At 40.1% G+C, this 19,580-nt stretch overlaps 1 protein-coding gene across 1 annotated transcript; it reads left to right on the top strand.

Moving 5' to 3' along the window:
- Nucleotides 1-1,139: 1,139 nt before the first annotated feature.
- On the top strand, nt 1,140-18,212 carry LOC142399292 (uncharacterized). Its single transcript, XM_075483883.1, has 16 exons — nt 1,140-2,104; nt 5,571-5,621; nt 7,393-7,493; nt 7,752-7,881; nt 8,019-8,068; nt 9,254-9,359; nt 9,945-10,103; nt 10,203-10,320; nt 10,399-10,460; nt 10,662-10,787; nt 10,902-10,996; nt 11,081-11,242; nt 11,338-11,534; nt 13,020-13,146; nt 16,655-16,848; nt 17,537-18,212. The coding sequence occupies exons 1-16, from the start codon at nt 1,246-1,248 to the stop codon at nt 17,766-17,768; spliced, it is 2,769 nt and encodes a 922-aa protein (XP_075339998.1). The 5' UTR covers nt 1,140-1,245; the 3' UTR covers nt 17,769-18,212.
- Nucleotides 18,213-19,580: the final 1,368 nt, after the last annotated feature.

The raw sequence follows: 19,580 nt of genomic DNA on the forward strand, positions 1-19,580 counted from the left end.
GCTGTAATTTCTGCAAAGCAACAAAAACTCTCTGGAACTATATAATCTGTGCTCAGTGCATTTAGAAAATATCTGCTCCCAGTTAGTGGAAATTACACTTCTGCGAGCCAAAAAGCTATTAAGCCTAGTAGTTATGAATAGTTACTGTTTGTGTGTGAGGTTAGCTTTTATTTGGGGATAAAACCTTAATTAAGGCAACCTACGGGTAGATTTTAATTTAAATGTAGAACTGAGTTTGCCATTTGAACGGGTGCCACATAACGATGGGAAACCTAACATCATGACAGGCGGAAGATCTGCAGATTAACTTTAAAACTAAGCTACACCCTGGGAAAATCAACATTTTGCCTTCTCAAAAGTGGCTTTGCATTTCTTAATCGTGAGACACAGCAAAAACTTAATAATTTCATAATAATGGGTGCAAAAATGGAAGGAACTGAAGCAAAAAATGGCAAGGTTGAATAAGCAAACAGCATCAGCTTCCTTTCCCCCCAAAAGTGACATTGTAAGGTGATAGGTGGATACTGGTAGAGGAGTAATTATTCCTATCACTCTGCTGTCACTATCTGGGCGTGAGAAAAAGGCATGGATATCATCTTTTCATACATGCCTTCAGTGTGGGTGGTGTGGTAAAATGGTCTTGGGTTGATGCTGGATGATTTATCAAGTAGCAGAGAACAGGACTGGGCTTGTGGAATGAGGGAAATGTCATCTGATGCCATACGGGTTGTGTGAGCCATGCATCCGCTAGCCCATATTCTGACAAGTCCCCCACAGATGACCCTCACAGAAATTAAACACTGACTTGTATTAATATAACCACGTGCCCTGGCCCATACACAGGACACATACACCCTATAAGCATACAAATACATGATTGCTCTCATTTTTAGCAATGTCCCTTTTCTATTTTTTACCAAAATGTTTATCTATATATATTGCTGTCCTATCCGTTCTTTCAAACCAGAGTATCTACATGCTGCTTATCATATCAAAGCATGCAAATTACGGCTAGCATTAATTTCAAGTGTCCACCTGACCTGAAGAGTGTGAACTGTTTCTCTTTTGTTACTATTCTCCTAAGCAACACACAATGCAGATGCTGTGGCTTCTATTTCAGGGCAGTATTTGTCACAGAGAAGGGTTTTGCCTTTTTCAGTGTGCAAAGGTTTGTCAGATTTGACTGAAAAATTGTGTAAGTGTGTAAGTAAGTACGGGTGGAGAACCGGTTGGAGAACCACTGCTATGGCAAGCGCTAGGGCAGAAGAAAAGGGGACTCATAGGCAAAGGTGGAGAGAGAGCATTCGGCGCTTTCCATGCAGGTTACTCTGCTGCTCGTGTCTGTGTGATGAGAAGGAGCCTCTGCAGGAGCAGGAAAAGATTAATGAGGGTTCGCTGCATCAACACCCAGATAAATGGGGATCAGGTGAGAGGGAGCCTATCCAGATTACAGTGGAGGATCTGGGGATAGTTAACGTCAGCTTCAGCCTGTTGGACGAGGACCCCCTGACCCCAAAGAACAGCATGGCTTGCTCAGCCAGCTCTGTGTCTGCCTGCCCAAGGGCTCTGAAAAAAAAGAAACGACTGAAGCCTCTGTCTTCACTCCCTCTACAGCCCGAGGTTCAACCGACAAGCACTCCGAGTGATGGAGAGGATGCTGAAGAAGAGGAGGATTATTATTTACTGTTTGAAAGTGGCACTGATAGCACACCAGCTTCAGAAGGCCTCCTGACGCCACCTATGATCAATCTCATCCCACCCACTCCGTCTGATGTTGTTGACGATGATCAGTTCTTTGACAACAATTCAGACGAGAGTGTGGCATATACATCAGGCAGTGACGGAAGCTCTGCTGCTGGTGACCAGGGGACTTGTGAGGAAAAAATGGAAAGTGTGGAGGCAGAGGAGTCAGCGGAGGGATGTATACTGGCTGAGAGTAAGGCCAGTCCAGACAGCAAAATTGAGCGTGAAGAGGGCCAAAGTGATGTGCTTGGAGAACTAAGAGAGGCAGTGCCAACTGGAAAGGAGGATAAAGAGAAAATGAAACCCAGGTTCTTATTGAGTGCCTATCAGGTGGCTCCTCTTCCTGAGTGTCCTAATAAAAGTGAGTGTAATCATTTTTATCTAAATCCAAACTTTAGGGTGGTTAGTCGTTTGATTTCTTTTTGATTTCAAGAAGAGAATATTGACTCAAATGTGCTACTTGATGTTAGGTGGCAAGTTAGATTTGTGATGTGTAGCCCGGCTTGGCAAAAGATTGGAAGCAGCCATCTTAGATTAGTCAGACATACGCTGATACAAGTCCAAAACTCAGGAGCCGATTCTTTATTGACAGGTTGATTTTGATTTGTTTAGAAGGAGAAAATTTAGGATTTACTGAGCATGTAACAACAGTATCCAGAGTCTGCATAAAGCAACTGTCACGCCCATGGACTCATTTTTTAGTTTTCATGTTTTAGGTTATGCTTTTGTTGTCAGTCCATGTTTAGTTTTGCCTTAGTTTCCCTTCACTCTGTTCCTTAGGTTCATTCACTTCACCTGTGTTTTTTCCTCAGCTGCACTCACTCCCCAATCACTCCCAGCCCTCTATTTAGTTTCCTGCCTCCCCTGTCGTTTTTGTCGGATTGTGTTTGTTACCTGCCTTGACCTGATTCCCGTAGATATCCATGTTCTGCGTTCCCTTCGTTAAGTTAAGTATTTATTCCATGTCATGCACAGTCTGTTTTTTTAATCCGGCTAAGCCGCGCTTTTGGTTCGTTACTTTGTTTTTGTGAAATAAACCCAGTTTTCCTTTGAAGTCCGCATCCGTGTCCTCCCTCAACACCACCTCCCTGACAGCAACAAGACAAATGATGCAACATAAACCATTTAACTGATATGTTACACTAAACAAATTTAATGTGAGTCTCACAGGCTGTTTTCAAAATAAAATGACATAATTCTAGCAAACCAATATATGATATAAAAGAAAATCAGTGTCCCAAAAGAAACTAATTGAAAATGGATGGTCTAACATTAGACTCAAACCATGGTCTGATTACTTTTTACACCACCGCCATACCAATGCCCTGATGTTCACTTTTATGCTGGTTGATACTGCCTGAGCTGATGCATCAAAGCCAAAGGTTCAGAAAATTTGAGAATTTATGTCTGTAGTTTGAAGATAAGTTCAATAGGAACGTTGTACTGGGTTGTTGTCAGATTAAGTGAAACTTTACGGTGGCCGACACGTGCAAACGCGCTGCAAACGGCGAAACAAATCCAACAATAAAATGCTGCAAGAGAAAAATGCGGCAATAACAAAAACGACCGGAGCACACGCACTGCAAACCCCAAAACACATGCAAGAGAGAAACGCTACAAACTCCAAAACACATGCAAGAGAGAAACGCTGCAAACTCCAAAACACATGCTGCAAACTTCAAAACACATGCAAGAGAGAAACGCACTGCAAACTTCAAAACACATGCAAGAAAAAAACGCACTGCAAACTTCAAAACACAACGGAAGTTCGCCAGGCCACTAGGGTATCTCGACCTACCATATTAATGAAAGAGAATAAAGTCAAAAGGTACGTTGTCCTCATGTCTTTTTTAAACACTTGGCCGTAATCTTTTACCTTATTATAGCGACATAACTCCGCTGCTCTTCTATAATAAAGTAAAATATTACGGCCAAGTGTTTAAAAAAGACATAAATGACAACGTACCTTTTGACTTTCTTCTCTTTCATTAATATGGTAGATCTCCCATAGTCGATCCCCTATCCCACAGGTCGAGACCGCCTAGTGGCCTGGCGAACGTCCGTTGTGTTTTGAAGTTTGCAGCGTTTCTCTCTTGTATGTGTTTTGAAGTTTGCAGCGTTTCTCTCTTGCATGTGTTTTGGGGTTTGCAGTGTTTCTCTCTTGCATGTGTTTTGAAGTTTGCAGCGTTTCTCTCTTGCATGTGTTTTGGGGTTTGCAGTGTTTCTCTCTTGCATGTGTTTTGAAGTTTGCAGCGTTTCTCTCTTGCATGTGTTTTGGGGTTTGCAGCGTTTCTCTCTTGCATGTGTTTTGAAGTTTGCAGCGTTTCTCTCTTGCATGTGTTTTGAAGTTTGCAGCGTTTCTCTCTTGCATGTGTTTTGAAGTTTGCAGCGTTTCTCTCTTGCATGTGTTTTGGGGTTTGCAGCGTTTCTCTCTTGCATGTGTTTTGAAGTTTGCAGCGTTTCTCTCTTGCATGTGTTTTGAAGTTTGCAGCGTTTCTCTCTTGCATGTGTTTTGGGGTTTGCAGCGCGTGTGCTCTGGTCAATTTTGTGATTGCCACATTTTTCTCTTGCAGCGTTTTACTGTTGGATTTGTTTCGCCGTTTGCAGCGCGTTTGCACCTTTTTTCAACAAACTTAAACCAAGTTCTAATTCTGGGCTGGTGCTTGAGCCAATTAAGAATAGGTTCAACCTGAAATGCCTAAAGAGGTAACGAAGAGTCCCACAATTAGATAACTGTATTTTACAGTGACCATATTCTTTACTTTGAGGCTAACTCCAGTTTATTCTGAACCTGTGAAGAAAACCATATTTCAAAGACATGTTTCTCTGTCTTACCATCTTATTTGGTTAATTTTCCACGCCATGAATTGTGTTTACAATCAAAACAAAGTTTTTGAGCATCAGCTGGGAATATCAAAATATTATAATATTGATGGTGGTACTTGTGAATGCAACTGTAAAGCTATTTTCATACATGCACTGCAGTCAATTTTTATACAATTTTCTAGAGAATTCATTCTTGCAGAGAATTTCTTGCAAGCTCCTTAGTAATATTTCTGAAAGATCTATAAGTGAGACAATCTGTGAAGGTAGCAAATTACTCTCCGGAAGGTTTACTGGACTGTGATTTACTGTTTTACGGTGACCTAATTTGCCTTCTATGTCATCAACAATATTTTGGATACATTTGAATACATATAGTAATTAAATCACATCATTTGTCATTTTGAACAGTTTCCACTGGAAACTTTTTTCTTACCAGGTCCATTCCTTCTGTGTTACTGCAAAGATGCTCATCTCTTGTATTTCCAGGTCTTAGAAAACAACTCCAGCTCAAAATCTTTTTTGGAGCAGCACTTCTAAAATCAAACTTTTGATTTTGACAAAAAAAAAAATTAAGGAAAATGTGACAAACAATGACTTTGTCTTACACTACTGCTTGATCTTGATCTCCACACTCAAGTTTTCCTCTTTTTCTGATTAATCAGATTAGAAATCCTATTGGAATAATTTTTTTATCATTTCTTTTCAAACGAAGTCAGTCACGAATCTTTGGTTGGTCTTATTGATCACCACAAAAAGTTTACACCTCTCTGGAAATAATAATCTTTGCCAAGATTTTGGTGGACAAAATACAAAGGGCCGGTTGTTGAAAAAGTGCCTCAGTTGAAAAATCGTAATGGGTGAAAGAACTTTTAAAAACATAGAAAAAAGTATATCTGCCAAACTATCTGGGCGTTACTTCAGCAACGTGTTTAAATTCAAAGCTGTGATTATCTATGGTATAAGAACTTTTCACTTTGTTCCCTTTTTTTTTTTTGTCCCAGGTGGATTCAACACAGGAATAAATCTTTTATCATTTACTGAGCACAACCTCGGTGAGTTTTTGCTGTAATATTTGTATTCAAATTTCTCTATTCCTTTTCAGAAAAGTTTAGGTAAGAGGTAAATGGTAAATTATGTGCTTCATCCAGCTGTTGAGCTCATCTGTTACCTCTTCGTTTTGATCTTAGTTCCCTATTCAGATGAAATTGCAGTCATTATGTGACATGGCTACAGTACCTTGAACGCCTCCTTTGGGAGCTGCAGAAGTTCCCCTTTGTTGTAATCCCCTTTTAGCTATTGTGTGTATTCCCTATGTGTGGCTGGTCACTTCTTTCCCAGGTTTTGGGTTCCTGTGACTCAGCATGCTCTCCTCCCTCAGTCTTCTCTCAAAGAGCTTACTCTCTTTTCAAACCAGAGCAAGACAATAATACTGGAAAGGATAAGCATCGCTTTTGCCTATCCATTACACAAATGTGCTGAAATGTCCTGACTCTAAAGCTTTGCTTTGCTATTGACTATGTGTGCATCTCTGTGTGCGAATAGTTGTGTTATTGTGTCATGCACCAAACCCTGGATGCTCAAAGTGTCTGCCAGTCTGCCTCTGCTAACCAGTCAGGGGTGAAAGGGTTCACTCATGTTTTTGATGTGTCCTGACTGCGCCGACTCGGAATAATGACTGGGAATGATGTCCATCTCTCCATTACTGGTGATTTCACCCTTTAAGGCAACATTAGGCTCTGTCCCTCAGCCTGCTTTTCTGTCCTTTGTTTTGATTGGGCCATGTTAGGGGAGGTGAACTGCTACCCTCCATTACCATTTTCAGACAGTTCTCCATCTTGTGCTCCTTTTGCCATGCCTGCTGAAAAAAAGTCATGGAGCAAGACTGGAAGTGATTTTCTCAGGATTTCTAAGACACACTGTTATGTCTGAGGTCAGCTAGAGGAGATTGCGCCTACGTGTCCTCATATTTAGCCAAGACTCATCCTTTTTCTCTGTGACTCTTCCAGTCAAGATAGTTGCTTTGCATGGAGAGTGTTCTAAACTTGCTTAACTGTAGGCCAGATTCCGTGATCCTTCACAGGGTGAGTCACAGAACAGCCAGGTGATGAAGAGCCTGCTAGCTCACTGCCCCTCCTTTCTGCACTCCTTCTTGCCTCTGTGGGACCCAGACGAGATTCCACTGCTGACACACATAAACCAATTACACTGTCTTATCTGATTCTGACTCCATCTAAACCTCCATCCATGTCAAGCCAGCTTTTCAGAAACAAGGCCTGAAATGAAAAACATGCCTTGAAGGAATGATGCTGTTTTTTTTTTGTGGGGTAAACTATTTGAAAAAAGAATGCTGCTTTTTGAATGATCGAGGGGACCATGATTCTTCAACCTCTAAAAGTTAAAGTAGTCACCATCACATCACTGTCACTGCCATATGTGGCATGAAAAAGCCAGGGCCTTGGTTGATGTCATTATCCCAGCCTCATTCATCTTCCTTGTTATGGCTGCAAAAAATAAAGATATTTGTTCACTGATCAAGTGATATTTGGAAAATATAAGAATATGTGGTTTCTGTGGGAAAGAACTCTGAGCTGTCAGAGAAGCATGTCGTCAGCCAGACACACTTTACTGTGTTTCATCAGTTGCCAAGCAACTCCATCAAGTTGAGTCCAGTATCAGCACCAGCTAACACAATGCAAATTGACCTGGTGGCTTCTCAAAAATGGCAAAAAATGGCCCAAAACCACAAGAACCTACAAGCTTAACACTGATCTCACCAGGATTAATGTTTCCATTTACTGACTTACTGTGTGTGCTATGATGCAGATAACCCAAGCAACAGCGATTGGAGCTGTTCTGACATGCTGAAGACTGAACTTTGCTTGCTTCCCAGCACAGCAATGATGCATGCACTTACTCACAAAAAGGTATGACTATCACCTGAAGTTTCTCACCTGATCTCTTCATACTAAATATGGCTGAATAGGAATATGTGAGGTTAACAACGCCTGCTAATGCACCTTTAATGTATTGACCTCACATCTTTTTAACAAATATGTTTTATCTGATTTTGGCTTTAGCTGTGTATAACAGATAATGAAGGCAAGAACATTTACTGAATGTAAATTCACAAGACAGAGCTGCTTTTTCAGTGTAATGTCTTTTAAAATCTTTTTACGTGATAGCGGCCACTAACTCGCTCCTGTAGTCTTGGGGACACGACAACCAGGAGTGCCATTTTTCATGCATTGACGCAGACCACAAATCAATGCCAGGAAGGGAAAGTGTTGCCTCGGCAACGGCGCATAACTGTTGGTGAGTCTGGTGTTACATAAGAGTGAATAATAAGTTGTCTGTATCACACTTGTCTACTTAATACTGTATTTCTAACTGTTGTATACTTCAAACACTGTCTTACAAATAATTTGTTTTGCTTTATGCTCCCTGTGCAGCATCATATATGCCTCATTCTACAGATCAGAATGGAAACTTCCCTGTAAAGGTATTGTAAACCATCAAAGAAGGGCCTTCAGGGTGGCATCAGCACAAAGCCGAGAGCTGCTGCAATTACAGAATATACTCTGTTTATACTTCCTAGCTCCCTTGATCTGTCAAAGCAACGACTCTGCAAATAGTCCGAGGATTTTGGTCTTTGTGTCCAGGATTTGCAAAGCAAGATTGCTTGTATCCTTAGCGATCTGTGTGTTTGTTGAAACACAAAACATTAAAAGGAAAAACAAAAGACATGAAAGGCAAATTGTGCACTTGCTGTACTTCTTATCTTTATGTACTGTCAAAGTTCCTGTTGTACCCCATGAGTTATATGTGAGTAATATAGGAAGTTACTTTATGCTACATATATCTTGTTGCTGCCACATCCTCCTTTACAAAACACAAAATGGTTAAATCTATGGCTTGTATGTTTGCTTTAGGTTAGGTTTATTTCCAATTTTTTTTCTGAAGCTTTCTCTATCTAACAGCATGACTAAATCCCTAGGATAAAGTAGACTTCTCACACCAGTTTACCCAACTAGTCCCCTTAGAAAACCTCGACTGACAGAAGGGAACATCAATTACTTTTCCCCAGAAACACTTTAAACAGAATCTGTTACTAAGGCAACAAATATATAAAGTGCTGCTTAGGTTCTCCAGTAGAAGAAAAAGTGTCTTTGACTTATATGAAGACACAAATATGCTTACTTGCTGTAACATGCCTACGCATGTATATCCAGCAAAGTCATACTGTATTCCCAGCAAGCCAGTGACACAGACAATGACAAGTCTGGACTTTAACCATGTTTTGTCTTGAAGTTTTGCCACAGACTAAAGCTTAAGTAGCAGTTTTAGTCAGCATCATCTGTCTCTCTTTCCAGTCGTTGTTTACATTTTGTCTGAGAAAACAAAATAAAAATGTATAGATTTTACAACAAGACCAAAATGATCATACTACAAAAATTGTGTTATTGCTTTTAGGTATTTATGAAAACAGAGAGACTGCCTTTCATGAATGCAATACACAATGTAAATACCTTACATTACTACCTCTGTGCATGACATTATAATATAGGATATTACACTCAGTATCTTTTTAGGTTATTGTTACAAAAGCAGGGTTCCTCGTGACACATGCTCCATGTCCGTGTAGATTATTGTACAAACAGCATGTAAAACTTTTCCCTCTCTCCAGCAGGTACAGAGGCAAGCGACCAAATCCCTCAACGAGTTGAACACAGAAGAAGTCTGTCAATGGTTTACCAACATCGGATTGCAAAAATGTCTTCCTTTCATCAGAGGTAAAACCTAATTTTTCAACCGTCTAATCACCCAACCCTGTTGCTGCATGGGACAATCAAAGATTGGTAGTTTTGATTTAAATTGACACCATTTCACATTATCAGATTTTTGATAATCAACATTAAGGATGAGAATGGTAGAACATTAAACCAGAGAGAGAGAGCATAAATCCTATTAAGGCTGCAGCCTTTCAGCTTGAATTTGACACTGAAAAACTTGTCTTATTTTAAATATCATGTGTTTGTACTATTATATTTTGCTTTTGATCTGCAAAAAACTTAGATGTTACATGAAATTAAGGCTTTTCGTTATTTTCAAGTCACAGTTTGATATTACCTGATAACAGCTATTCTGACACAAGAAAAGTTACATTTAACCATTCATATTTGATGTCACAAGGGTGCCAGGTTACGTTCTTAGTTTGAAGGTTTCATTTTTATTTGCTGTTAGATAATACTGCCTTCTTTTAGATTGCTAGGTCTTTTTCAAATGCTTGTGAATCAGCATTTGTCATTTACATTACATGACTCAGATTTCTTGCAGTAGGTTTTTTTTTCTTTTACAATTAAACGTTTCTTTCTCAGAGGCAAAACTTTGTGGGGGAGACATAGCCTCAGTGGATGGAAACACTCTTGACATCCTCCATATCATTACACTGGAGGACAGGGAACGCTTACTGTCAGCTATTTACAATGAGCTCCACTCACCTAGCACCATCACTCAGACACTTGACTCTTTGATTGGTATGTCTTTACCTTTTTTAACATGACAAATAAACATAAAACTAAATCATTAGGAAAAGAAGACTATAGATTTTTTCTGTTGTTTCTTTGTTTACTTAGAATCTTTAGGACCTAATAAAGTGGAGGCCTTCACATCAACACTGATGTCAATGACTAAGTCCAAGTCTTCTCCTCACGTGAGCTGCTTGAGTATGAATCGTCATTCCCTTAAGCTAAGGTAAAGCTCATATAATGTACATACCAAAACCAAAAAAAAGTCATGTTACTTTAACCTTGTCACCTTTTCTCACTATAGAAACAACAGCCAAAACCATGTGGTACAGAGGAATTCTCAAATGATAGAGATTACAATTAATGGTAAGTGTCCAAAGTGGTTTGATGTTAAGATATTAAAAAAAAGAAAAAGACAGAAAGAAAAAACATTTCACTAACATGTGCATTCACTAAGATATTTTAAAAACATGACATCATGCTGTTTGTTTTTAGCAGATAAATCAGGATCATGATCAATCTTGCGTCTACATGATTAGTGATTGTTGTGCTAATGTTGTGTTGCAGCATCAGAGCGGATAGTTCATCTCCGAACCCCAAAGGAAACAACGGTGGGAAAAATCATGGACTCATGTATCAAAATGTTGGGAATGACTGACGATAAGAGCCTAGTAGCACTGAAGGAAAAGAAAGGTGCTTTTATTTTATGCTCAATCTGCATTACACACTCCTTCCCTTTATTATCTCTGCAAAAACACAAAGTGCATACGTAATGTTGATATATTGATAACTTATTTTGATTTACAGACTCACTACAGGAGCTTACTTCACACCAACAGATTGGGACTTTACTGACATCAACATCAGAGAACAGACAGCTAGAGCTGCACCTGTGTGAAAGGGTAGGTTTCTTTGATGTATTATTCATACTGCATGCAAGATAACAAGACACACAAATAAGGTTTCGGCATAATTTTACATCATAGGACAAACCAACAACTGCTGCACCCCAAAATAGTCCTGAAGTCAACAGTGCCAGTGAAAATGGTAACATCAACAAAAATGTCCAGGGGGACCAGCCAGCTAAAGAAGAGAGGATCAGGGAATTAAACCAACAGGTGGAATCGTTACAAAATGTCATCCTCCAGGTCCGTATCTCAAGTCAAAATGTGTGATAGGCTAACAATTTTCACCTTCATTTGAGATAAAAAATTATAACAATGTTGACCTTTTTCAATCTAAGGTCCAGGAGCTCCACCATGACTTGGTAGCATTTTGCTCAGAGTTAAAGAGCATGGATACAGCTGCGAACTTCGATAGACTGGGTTCTGCTGAACTGAAAAAGAGGCTGGAGATGGTTAATAGCCAACTTAATGACAAGAGGCAGAGCCTGCAGACCCTCAGAGACAACATTAACAACTCCACTGCTCACAAGAAGAAGTAGGTACCCTGTATTTGTTAATCAGTAGCTTGTTTAGTAGTGCATAAAATCCCTTTCCCCACCTCCCAAATGCACTCAAATTAGATGCTTTATTCTCTGAATTGATGATATCATACACTCAAATACCTACCATGAGGTAGAAACACTTAAATGCCCTGATCAGCTGTGGAATAACAGTAAAACCATGTGCCTCTGGGGAGAATAATTTCAATTTAGTTTATTTATCTTAGATCAATAATGACAGGGCTTTTCACAGTTCCAGTTATGTTTTACATGGCTCATGGTACACAGACACATCACATGATAATGTGACCAATGGCCTAATGCTGACAGCAGATGTATATGATTGCTTGATTATAGTTCTGTTAGATTTAACTGCTGCCTGTGCTACCGCTGATCCCAACATCTTCTGACATTATTGAGAGACCTGGGTTGGAATCCCAGCTCTTGATTCCAAGTTGGTTTATTATGCTCATATCCTTCCAACAAAACCCTTTCCGTCACTCTAAGGAACTTTCACTTCTAAACAGCTCAGCTAAGTTGTGCCATGATCCAGGGGCTGGTTCTTACCTTCCTTCCATGTGGCTTCAAGGCCAGCTTATTGAAGATCATGATGAGCAAAACGATTTTTAATGCCGACGGCACTCAGTTACACAAGATGTCTACAAAAACCACACATCCTTGCAGCCTTGCAAATCTCACAGCTTGACTAAAAATCCTGGTTCGCCCAAAGTTTCCTTATATTTAGCAATAAGTTAATTTGGTTTGGTCCGCACTGTTCCATTAGCTATACTATATTAGCTATATATTAGCATATGTTAATCTATGCAGTATGTCAAATAGAATAGCAGCCTTCTTTGAACCTAGGAGTAATACTGCAATGTAACCTCTGTTTTGATGGTGGAAGTCAGTGCCAAATCTAAAAGATCAGGCCATTTCTTATAACTGCTTATTTACAACGAGTTGTACCTGTTACTGTACATCCACTCTTGTGTTGGCAACTATATTACTAAAGTATCAGTCGGAGCTTCCCTCACCATCCTTGGGTAGTTCAAAGTGCTTGCCTTACTCCACTTGCATCCAAATAAATCTCATATTGATTTTGAAATCTTATTGTTGACTTGTAAAGCCTTTCTCCTAAACATACATCTCAGACTTAAGCAGTATGTGACATGGGACTATGTGCCCTCTGAACTCAGGTGCATTAAGTCTTCCTTATCTGTCTTTTTCATTTTAGTTTGTATTTATCATTCTATCTGTGCTCTTTTATTTCTTGTGTAGTGCACTGTAACATTGTAATGAAAAGTGACACACAAATATAGTTGTGATATAGTTGTCAGTATTAAATTGCTTTGACCTGTCAAGGAATGAGCAGCCTTTGTAGTGGAGAACTTTAATTGTTACCATATATGTCACAAAGCATGTTTTTTTCTATGTATGTTTGTTTTCAGGCCCACCTTAAAATGTCATTGTTTGCTATTCAGACAGTTGGAGGTTCGTCTCTTGGAGAAGATGAAGCTGAACTGCCAAGTGTTCAAGGAAGAAATATTCATTGTACATCTCAACCGACAGGCAACTCAACTCCAAAATGCTATTGAAAGCTACATTAAGGTACTGCTGATCGAATTAACATTTTTCATTGATTATATGCACAAGTGCAGAACTGAAAACGCAGGCAGAAGCTCTGGTGCACAGTCAGTGGCGTTTAATCGACAGCATGTGAAACACAGTCACACCAATATGTGGGAAAGCTGTATGTCTGAGACGGAGAATGTTTTGACTTCTAAAAATAACACTGAGAAACTGATTTTTGCACCAAAACAACTCCAGATACTGAGAGAGGCATGTTTGGTATGGACTAATAAAATCCTACTTTTACGTAAGAAACAACAGAGTCAAATTTGGTGTTTTTGGAGACAAAACACAGTTCTTAATTTGTTCTTAACCATATCAGAACAAGTTGTGTAATTGGCTATTTCCTACCAGATATTCAAAGACCTAAAGGTTAAAATAATCTGCAGAACATGTGAAAGAATATTTGTTTACTTACAAGGTCAGCTGTTAAGTGAATTAGCACACTTTAAGAAAAGTGGTCACAGCTATTTGAGAAGGTACTGCAGACTAGCACTTGACACTACTATTATTTGACACAAAGCTCAATCTAGTCCACTCTGTTTTGTTAAGTTGTTAAGTCGAGAATCATTATACATGGCAGACTGAATTCCTTTAGATGAACATGCACCTTTTTTTTTTTGAGTAAATGATGTTTAGTGCTGACATTTGAGAGTCTGTGACCATACCAACAATGGAATGTGTGTGACAAAAGCCACTGGGAGAGTGCAATGGAGAAATGGGCCGGCATGTGTAAAACTATCTCCATGTATACCCAGAGGACCCAACATCTTTTTTAATGTGGCTCTTTTATCTTGTCTGAGAAGCCCTAACGAGGTGCCATGAAAGGACACACGCGGCTTTGGCTTTGAAAGGTGCCCCGTGTCACATTGCCACCCTGGGGCCACGCTTTTTTAGGTGCTGAGTTTGTGGGAAAAGCAGCAGCGCTAATGTTTATCATATGACCTAATCAGAGTTAACACACAGGTCAGAGCTGAGGAGCAGCCTGGGAACTGATAGAGCTGCTGCTCAAATAAGGAACAGACTGCCCTGTGTTTGGTCTTGTAGGCTGCCTCGCATTACAGACAATAAGGAAATATTTCATCATCTGCAGTCTAATCTCCAGGATCTATTGCAACTGGAGAGCATCAATAAAGCAGCTGAGAGAGAAGGAGAAAGGAAAACAGAAGCCGGGACTCAGAGGAGGAGGGGAAGGGCAGCAAATGGCAAAAATTACTTTAAACAAGCTGTTTAGCTGGGATGATCCAAAAATTTAAGACTGACTATTAAAGGCAAATTGGGGAAATGACTGTTTCACCTACTCTTTTGTTTCAGATGTTCTTGAAGGATGGATTGAGTCTTAAGAGGAATCCGCTGGCATGACACGCTCTTACGTTTAAGAAACAAATAGGGTTAGGATTACGGCCAAAAGTTTCTACATAACAACCGTCATTCTAAAATCTGCGACAGATTTGTATGGTCAGATTGTCTATCATATTTCTATTGTGCATTATCTCTCCCTGAAGATCAAAGATTTCTGCTGTTATGAACAGTGAGATCATCCTCATCCAGAGAGACTACACTGAATGTGAATCCACCAAAAAACCCACCCATCACTACAAATGAAATGCAGTCCTTTTCATTCCCTGTGTTGTCTGGCATGTTTCATTACTGCGAAGAAAAGTGAGTGACTTCTTTGAGTAACCTTTTTCATCTGGAGTCACAGAGCTTTAATAGTCTACAATTGATTCATTAATTTTGTTTGGTGTGGATATGTGATAAGTGCCCTGTGTCTGGCCCATACGGCCAGGATTTGATCAGATATTGTGGATAAGCAGGTACAATATGAAGAGAAAATTCCTGGGGTTCTTGGCATGTGTCCAAAATTGAGCAAGCTTGAAAGAAAAACGATGCATATTAGAGTCTGCTCCTTAAGGGGTTTCGGCTGAGTTTCCGTTGATATATCCTGTCTAGCCCACTTGTCTGAAGAGAGAGAAGCCTTAGCTTTGACCCATGACCCTTGCAAGGCGGCAGCTTTTGCTGCAAGGCATTCACACGCCATGTGGGGGGAGAGGGGAGTATGCCAAGAGGCTGGATAAGGGAACACTGGAATTCAGTGGTCAGACTCACAAGTTATTTCTGATCCCTGCAAGCTACTTGTGGTGTGATCTCTTCTAAAGCTAATCATTATATCTTGGGGGTCGCTTGGCTTTGACGCTGTCTCGGTCTTTATCTCATGAGGACTTCCATGTACTCCACTGGTATAAGTAATTTTCAAGAAAATGGCAGCTGGATTTCTTTTCATGATTCAGTGGCACAGAAACTAATCTAAGATGCTGTTTACAAAAGACTAAGACATTAAACTTTTCCCAAGGATGAATAAAATATTGCTGGATCCAGATCAGAATGCCACACCACTTGTGCAGTTTTCATGGAAATTTGACAATAGCTTTTAGAAAATTCAGCTGTAGTAATACTGTGGAACTATTAAATACATCAAGTCTTGTTATCAACAGGTCACATGAAATTGGAAAACCTTAAACAAAAAATTACATTTTTGCTTCTTCTTGAATAAGAGCCTCAAAATCATGTGCAAGAGATAATGATGTTCATTCTAAAATTCCTTATCTGAAGATTTTTTTTGTTGTTTTTTCATAATAATACTGAAACAGCCAGGGGGCTCCACGGTGGTGTGGTGATTAGCACCATCACTTCACAGCAAGAGGCTTCCAGGTTCAATTCCCAGCTGGGGCCTTTCTGTGTGGAGTTTGCATGTTCTCCCCGTGTATGCGTGGGTTCTCTCCAGGTACTCCACCTTCCTCCCACCGTCCAAATGCATGCATGTTAGGGTGACTGGTGTCTTTAAATTGTCCCTAGGAGTGAGTGTGAGCATATATGTGCTAAATTGTCTTGTTTGTCTATGTGTGGCCCTGTGATGGACTGGTGACCTGTCAGGGTGTATCCCGTCTCTCGCCCAATGACGGCTGGGATAGGCTCCAGCCCCCCCGCAACCCTACAGTTGGATTAAGTGGGTATAGAAAATGGATGGATTGATGGATGGGTGATACAGCCAGAGGCAGAACAGAGACTCTGTGGTGAAGCGGGTTTAACTGTTTGCTCTATATGTTGAGAAGATCAAAACTAGTCTCATATCTGTCTGGTACAGTGGGTTGAGTCCACCTTTGCAGTTTTTATGCTAAATGAAGCAAACCATCTCCTTTTAGGGTACAGGTATAGGAGTTGTGCTGTTCTTTACATCCACCTCAGCAAAGAACAAAGACAGAAAGCATAAAAACTACTTTTAACATAACTCATTGCTAATTTACAGTACATGAGTATAAATTTAGGTTAGACGAAATTAAAGCATGACATAGCACATGTAGTATAAAAAAAATCAAATCAATCTGCCGCAAATGAACTGGGGCTTAAAATCCAAACCTACATCTAAGCTGTTTGTGCCCTTGTTTTTGTGAATAAAAATGTGAATTTGAACTTTCTCTTCTTTCAGGAGAAAGCTCAACAAAAGGCTTTGGCGCTTGGGTGCCTGAGTCAGCTGGTGTCACCACAATCTCCAGCCATGCTAATAGTTGTGAATGAGAACCAGAGCCCTGGTGGTCATTACAGTTTTACCTGTCACTACAGAGAAGGTGGTGGGCTGGAAGTGGTCAAGGTGGACAACTCTGACCTGTGTGTGGAGGACAGGTAACACAAGAACAATTCCAACAGTATTCTAAACCAATCAGTTAATGCAGGTTCAACTGCAATAATCTTCTAGCTATAGTGAGAGTGGTGTTCAGTATATTACACATCTCATCTACTTCTTTCATCATCATATTCGTCTATACAGTGTAGCTATGGAAACTCATCAGATAATGTCCCCAAAACAATCAATAGGGTAACATAATACTTGGATGCAGAGGAGAGTGAAATGGAGCAGACAAAAGGACTTCATATAATTACGCAATTATGGAATTATAGCAAGTAAATAGAGACACAGCACACAAAAACTCAAGAGTATTCACACACTGATGCACTCACACACAGAGCTATTGACATGGCATAAGTCTGCATGACAGTGCAAAGACAGAACCACAAAAGCTGAAAATAATTATTCAGTTCACTTATTACAGCATATGTGCCAGTGCTCTTTACACAGCTAAAGAAAGAATACAGGGTTACTATTTTAAAATCTGGTTTTGTGTGTGTTTGTGCGTGTGGGGTGGGGGTAGGAGAGAGGAGTAATAAAGATACAGTCCAAAGCAGGTAATCATTGATGAACTCTGTGCGAAGGTGATGTTTTAGTTAGAGTTTAAGAATGAATTCTTCCTAAATTATTGTTCATTGCTCCTTTGACATTTATATTTGTGTATGTGTGTCATTGGCCTCATAGACTAGTGGAGGTGAATGGTGTGCCAGTAGTCAACTCTACACTTGAGGAGCTGGCTGAACTCCTACTGCAGGGACCCTGTGCTCAAATTGTTGTCCTTCGCCAGCCTCCGCCCATCCTGACCTCCCCTCTGATCCTGCAACACACAGTCAGCCCCAATCCTGTGCAAACAATTTGCCTAGAAAGAGATCTAGTCAAGGAAACCCCTCCACAGCGTAAGTTGATGACCATCTGATGATAGGAGGAAGAGAACTCAAGAGGCGACTGAGAGAAAAAAACATTGAAGACAATGAGAAATAATTTGATATTTTGTCTGTTATTTACCTTCAAATTTCAAAGTAGTTATTGTTGGTAGTTATTGATGAATAATCTATTCTGTTTCAATGTATGTGCAGAGCAAAGTCCATGGTAAGAAAAAAAGAAAAAACACTCAAAAAAGACCACCCTCATGTCTCTGGACCTCTCTGTTTTATACAATCCTTTTACAATGGGAGAAAATGAAAAGATTAAATACATAGCCTGACAGAGCTTTGCTCTGTTGGAAAAGTGATAAGATTTTCTTTTTTTAGCATCCATCAGAGTAATTCCTGAGGGTGCCACAATGTAAGCCTGATGAGCGTCCTCTTCTTTTCTTTTTAAGTCGAGACAAGATTGGACTCTGAAAATGATGTAATGTAACAGCAGATCAAAAAGGTTTGTATATCCTGTCTGTAAACTTTACAGATCTGATGCAGAGATGAGCTTGAATGGTGTTCTGACCAGAATATTTCTCAAGTATCCTCTTTGTCAGATGTAATGTAATCCACTGTGTAGTATAAGAATAAACCCTTGGGCCCGGAAATGCCTCATTTATCAGCCTAGTTCTCCCTCGTTAAGTGGCAGTGGATCATGCATGTCTGACAGAGAGACAGCACAAACACTACCAAACCCTGACCCAGACCCCTGGGGTCCAAAGAGCCTGAGAGGAAAAGTGATGAGACCAGTTTTGCTTGTCACATGATGAGAAAGGTCACAGGTCAGTCACCAAAACATTTGTGTCTTAATAGTTTTGTAATCAAAGCCAAATGAGCTCCGTCTAATCCTGATGACGAGAGAGCTGGCATTTTCTTGCCAAATAGAGCCACAGGGAGGGAGGAGTATGATGCTGGCACGCTGGATTTTGAGAGACTTAGTCACAGGCATGGGAAATTGAATTTGACCACGCCACAACATGTTCATCTATCCACTGACAAAGATAAACCATAATGACATACCTCATAAAGTATAACAATACAGTGAGAAGTTATCCAAAACCCCAAAGCAGTGCAATAGCAGGGCGTAGACACGTATAGCTTTAGAGAAACATGGAGGGAGCAGGAGGAGACACAAAGAGAAAGAGAGGCAAAAAAAACCAAAAATACCAATGATGATCACGTTCAGTGTCAAAACAACAATGTAGAAGCAACTGAGGTCAATCTGGTCTATTCTCTCATTCGGTGCAGAGAGACATAGAAAGAAATTCATTGCTCAGTAAAATAAAGCCACACAGAAACAGAAAAGGAGAGAATGTGTCATGGCTGCCTTCATGGAAACAAATTAACACTGGAGAAAATGAGACAAAATCCTATAAACGCTACTGCTGGCAAGAGTAGAAAGACACCATGGGATTCCCAGTGACCAACACACCCCAGAACACACACTTGCAGACTTTGATACTTCTGCTATAAACCACTGCAAGTTGTCAAACGAAAAAGCAGGAGAAATCCATCCATGCGAGAACTTGAACTGAAACCTACATTTTTTCAAAGAAGCTGTTAAGTCAAAAGGATGAACTAAGGAATCAAGTCAAGAACATCTGCAGTGAGTTTGAACTGTACAGCAGTATCTTCCCATACGTCCAGGGCGCCTCAGGTTGACCCGGCAATGTACCTGACACATAGTGGCACAGAGCAACTTTAAATGCATCTGGTTTGGCTTAACAGCCTCGGTAAAACTACATCCCGCATATACTGATAAGCCATAGAGGAGAGTCCAGTGTGGCTGGATTTCTCCTTTTCACCCTGCGAAC

The sequence above is a fragment of the Odontesthes bonariensis genome, chromosome 2 (genome assembly GCF_027942865.1).
Source record: "Odontesthes bonariensis isolate fOdoBon6 chromosome 2, fOdoBon6.hap1, whole genome shotgun sequence".
Taxonomy (NCBI): domain Eukaryota; kingdom Metazoa; phylum Chordata; class Actinopteri; order Atheriniformes; family Atherinopsidae; genus Odontesthes; species Odontesthes bonariensis.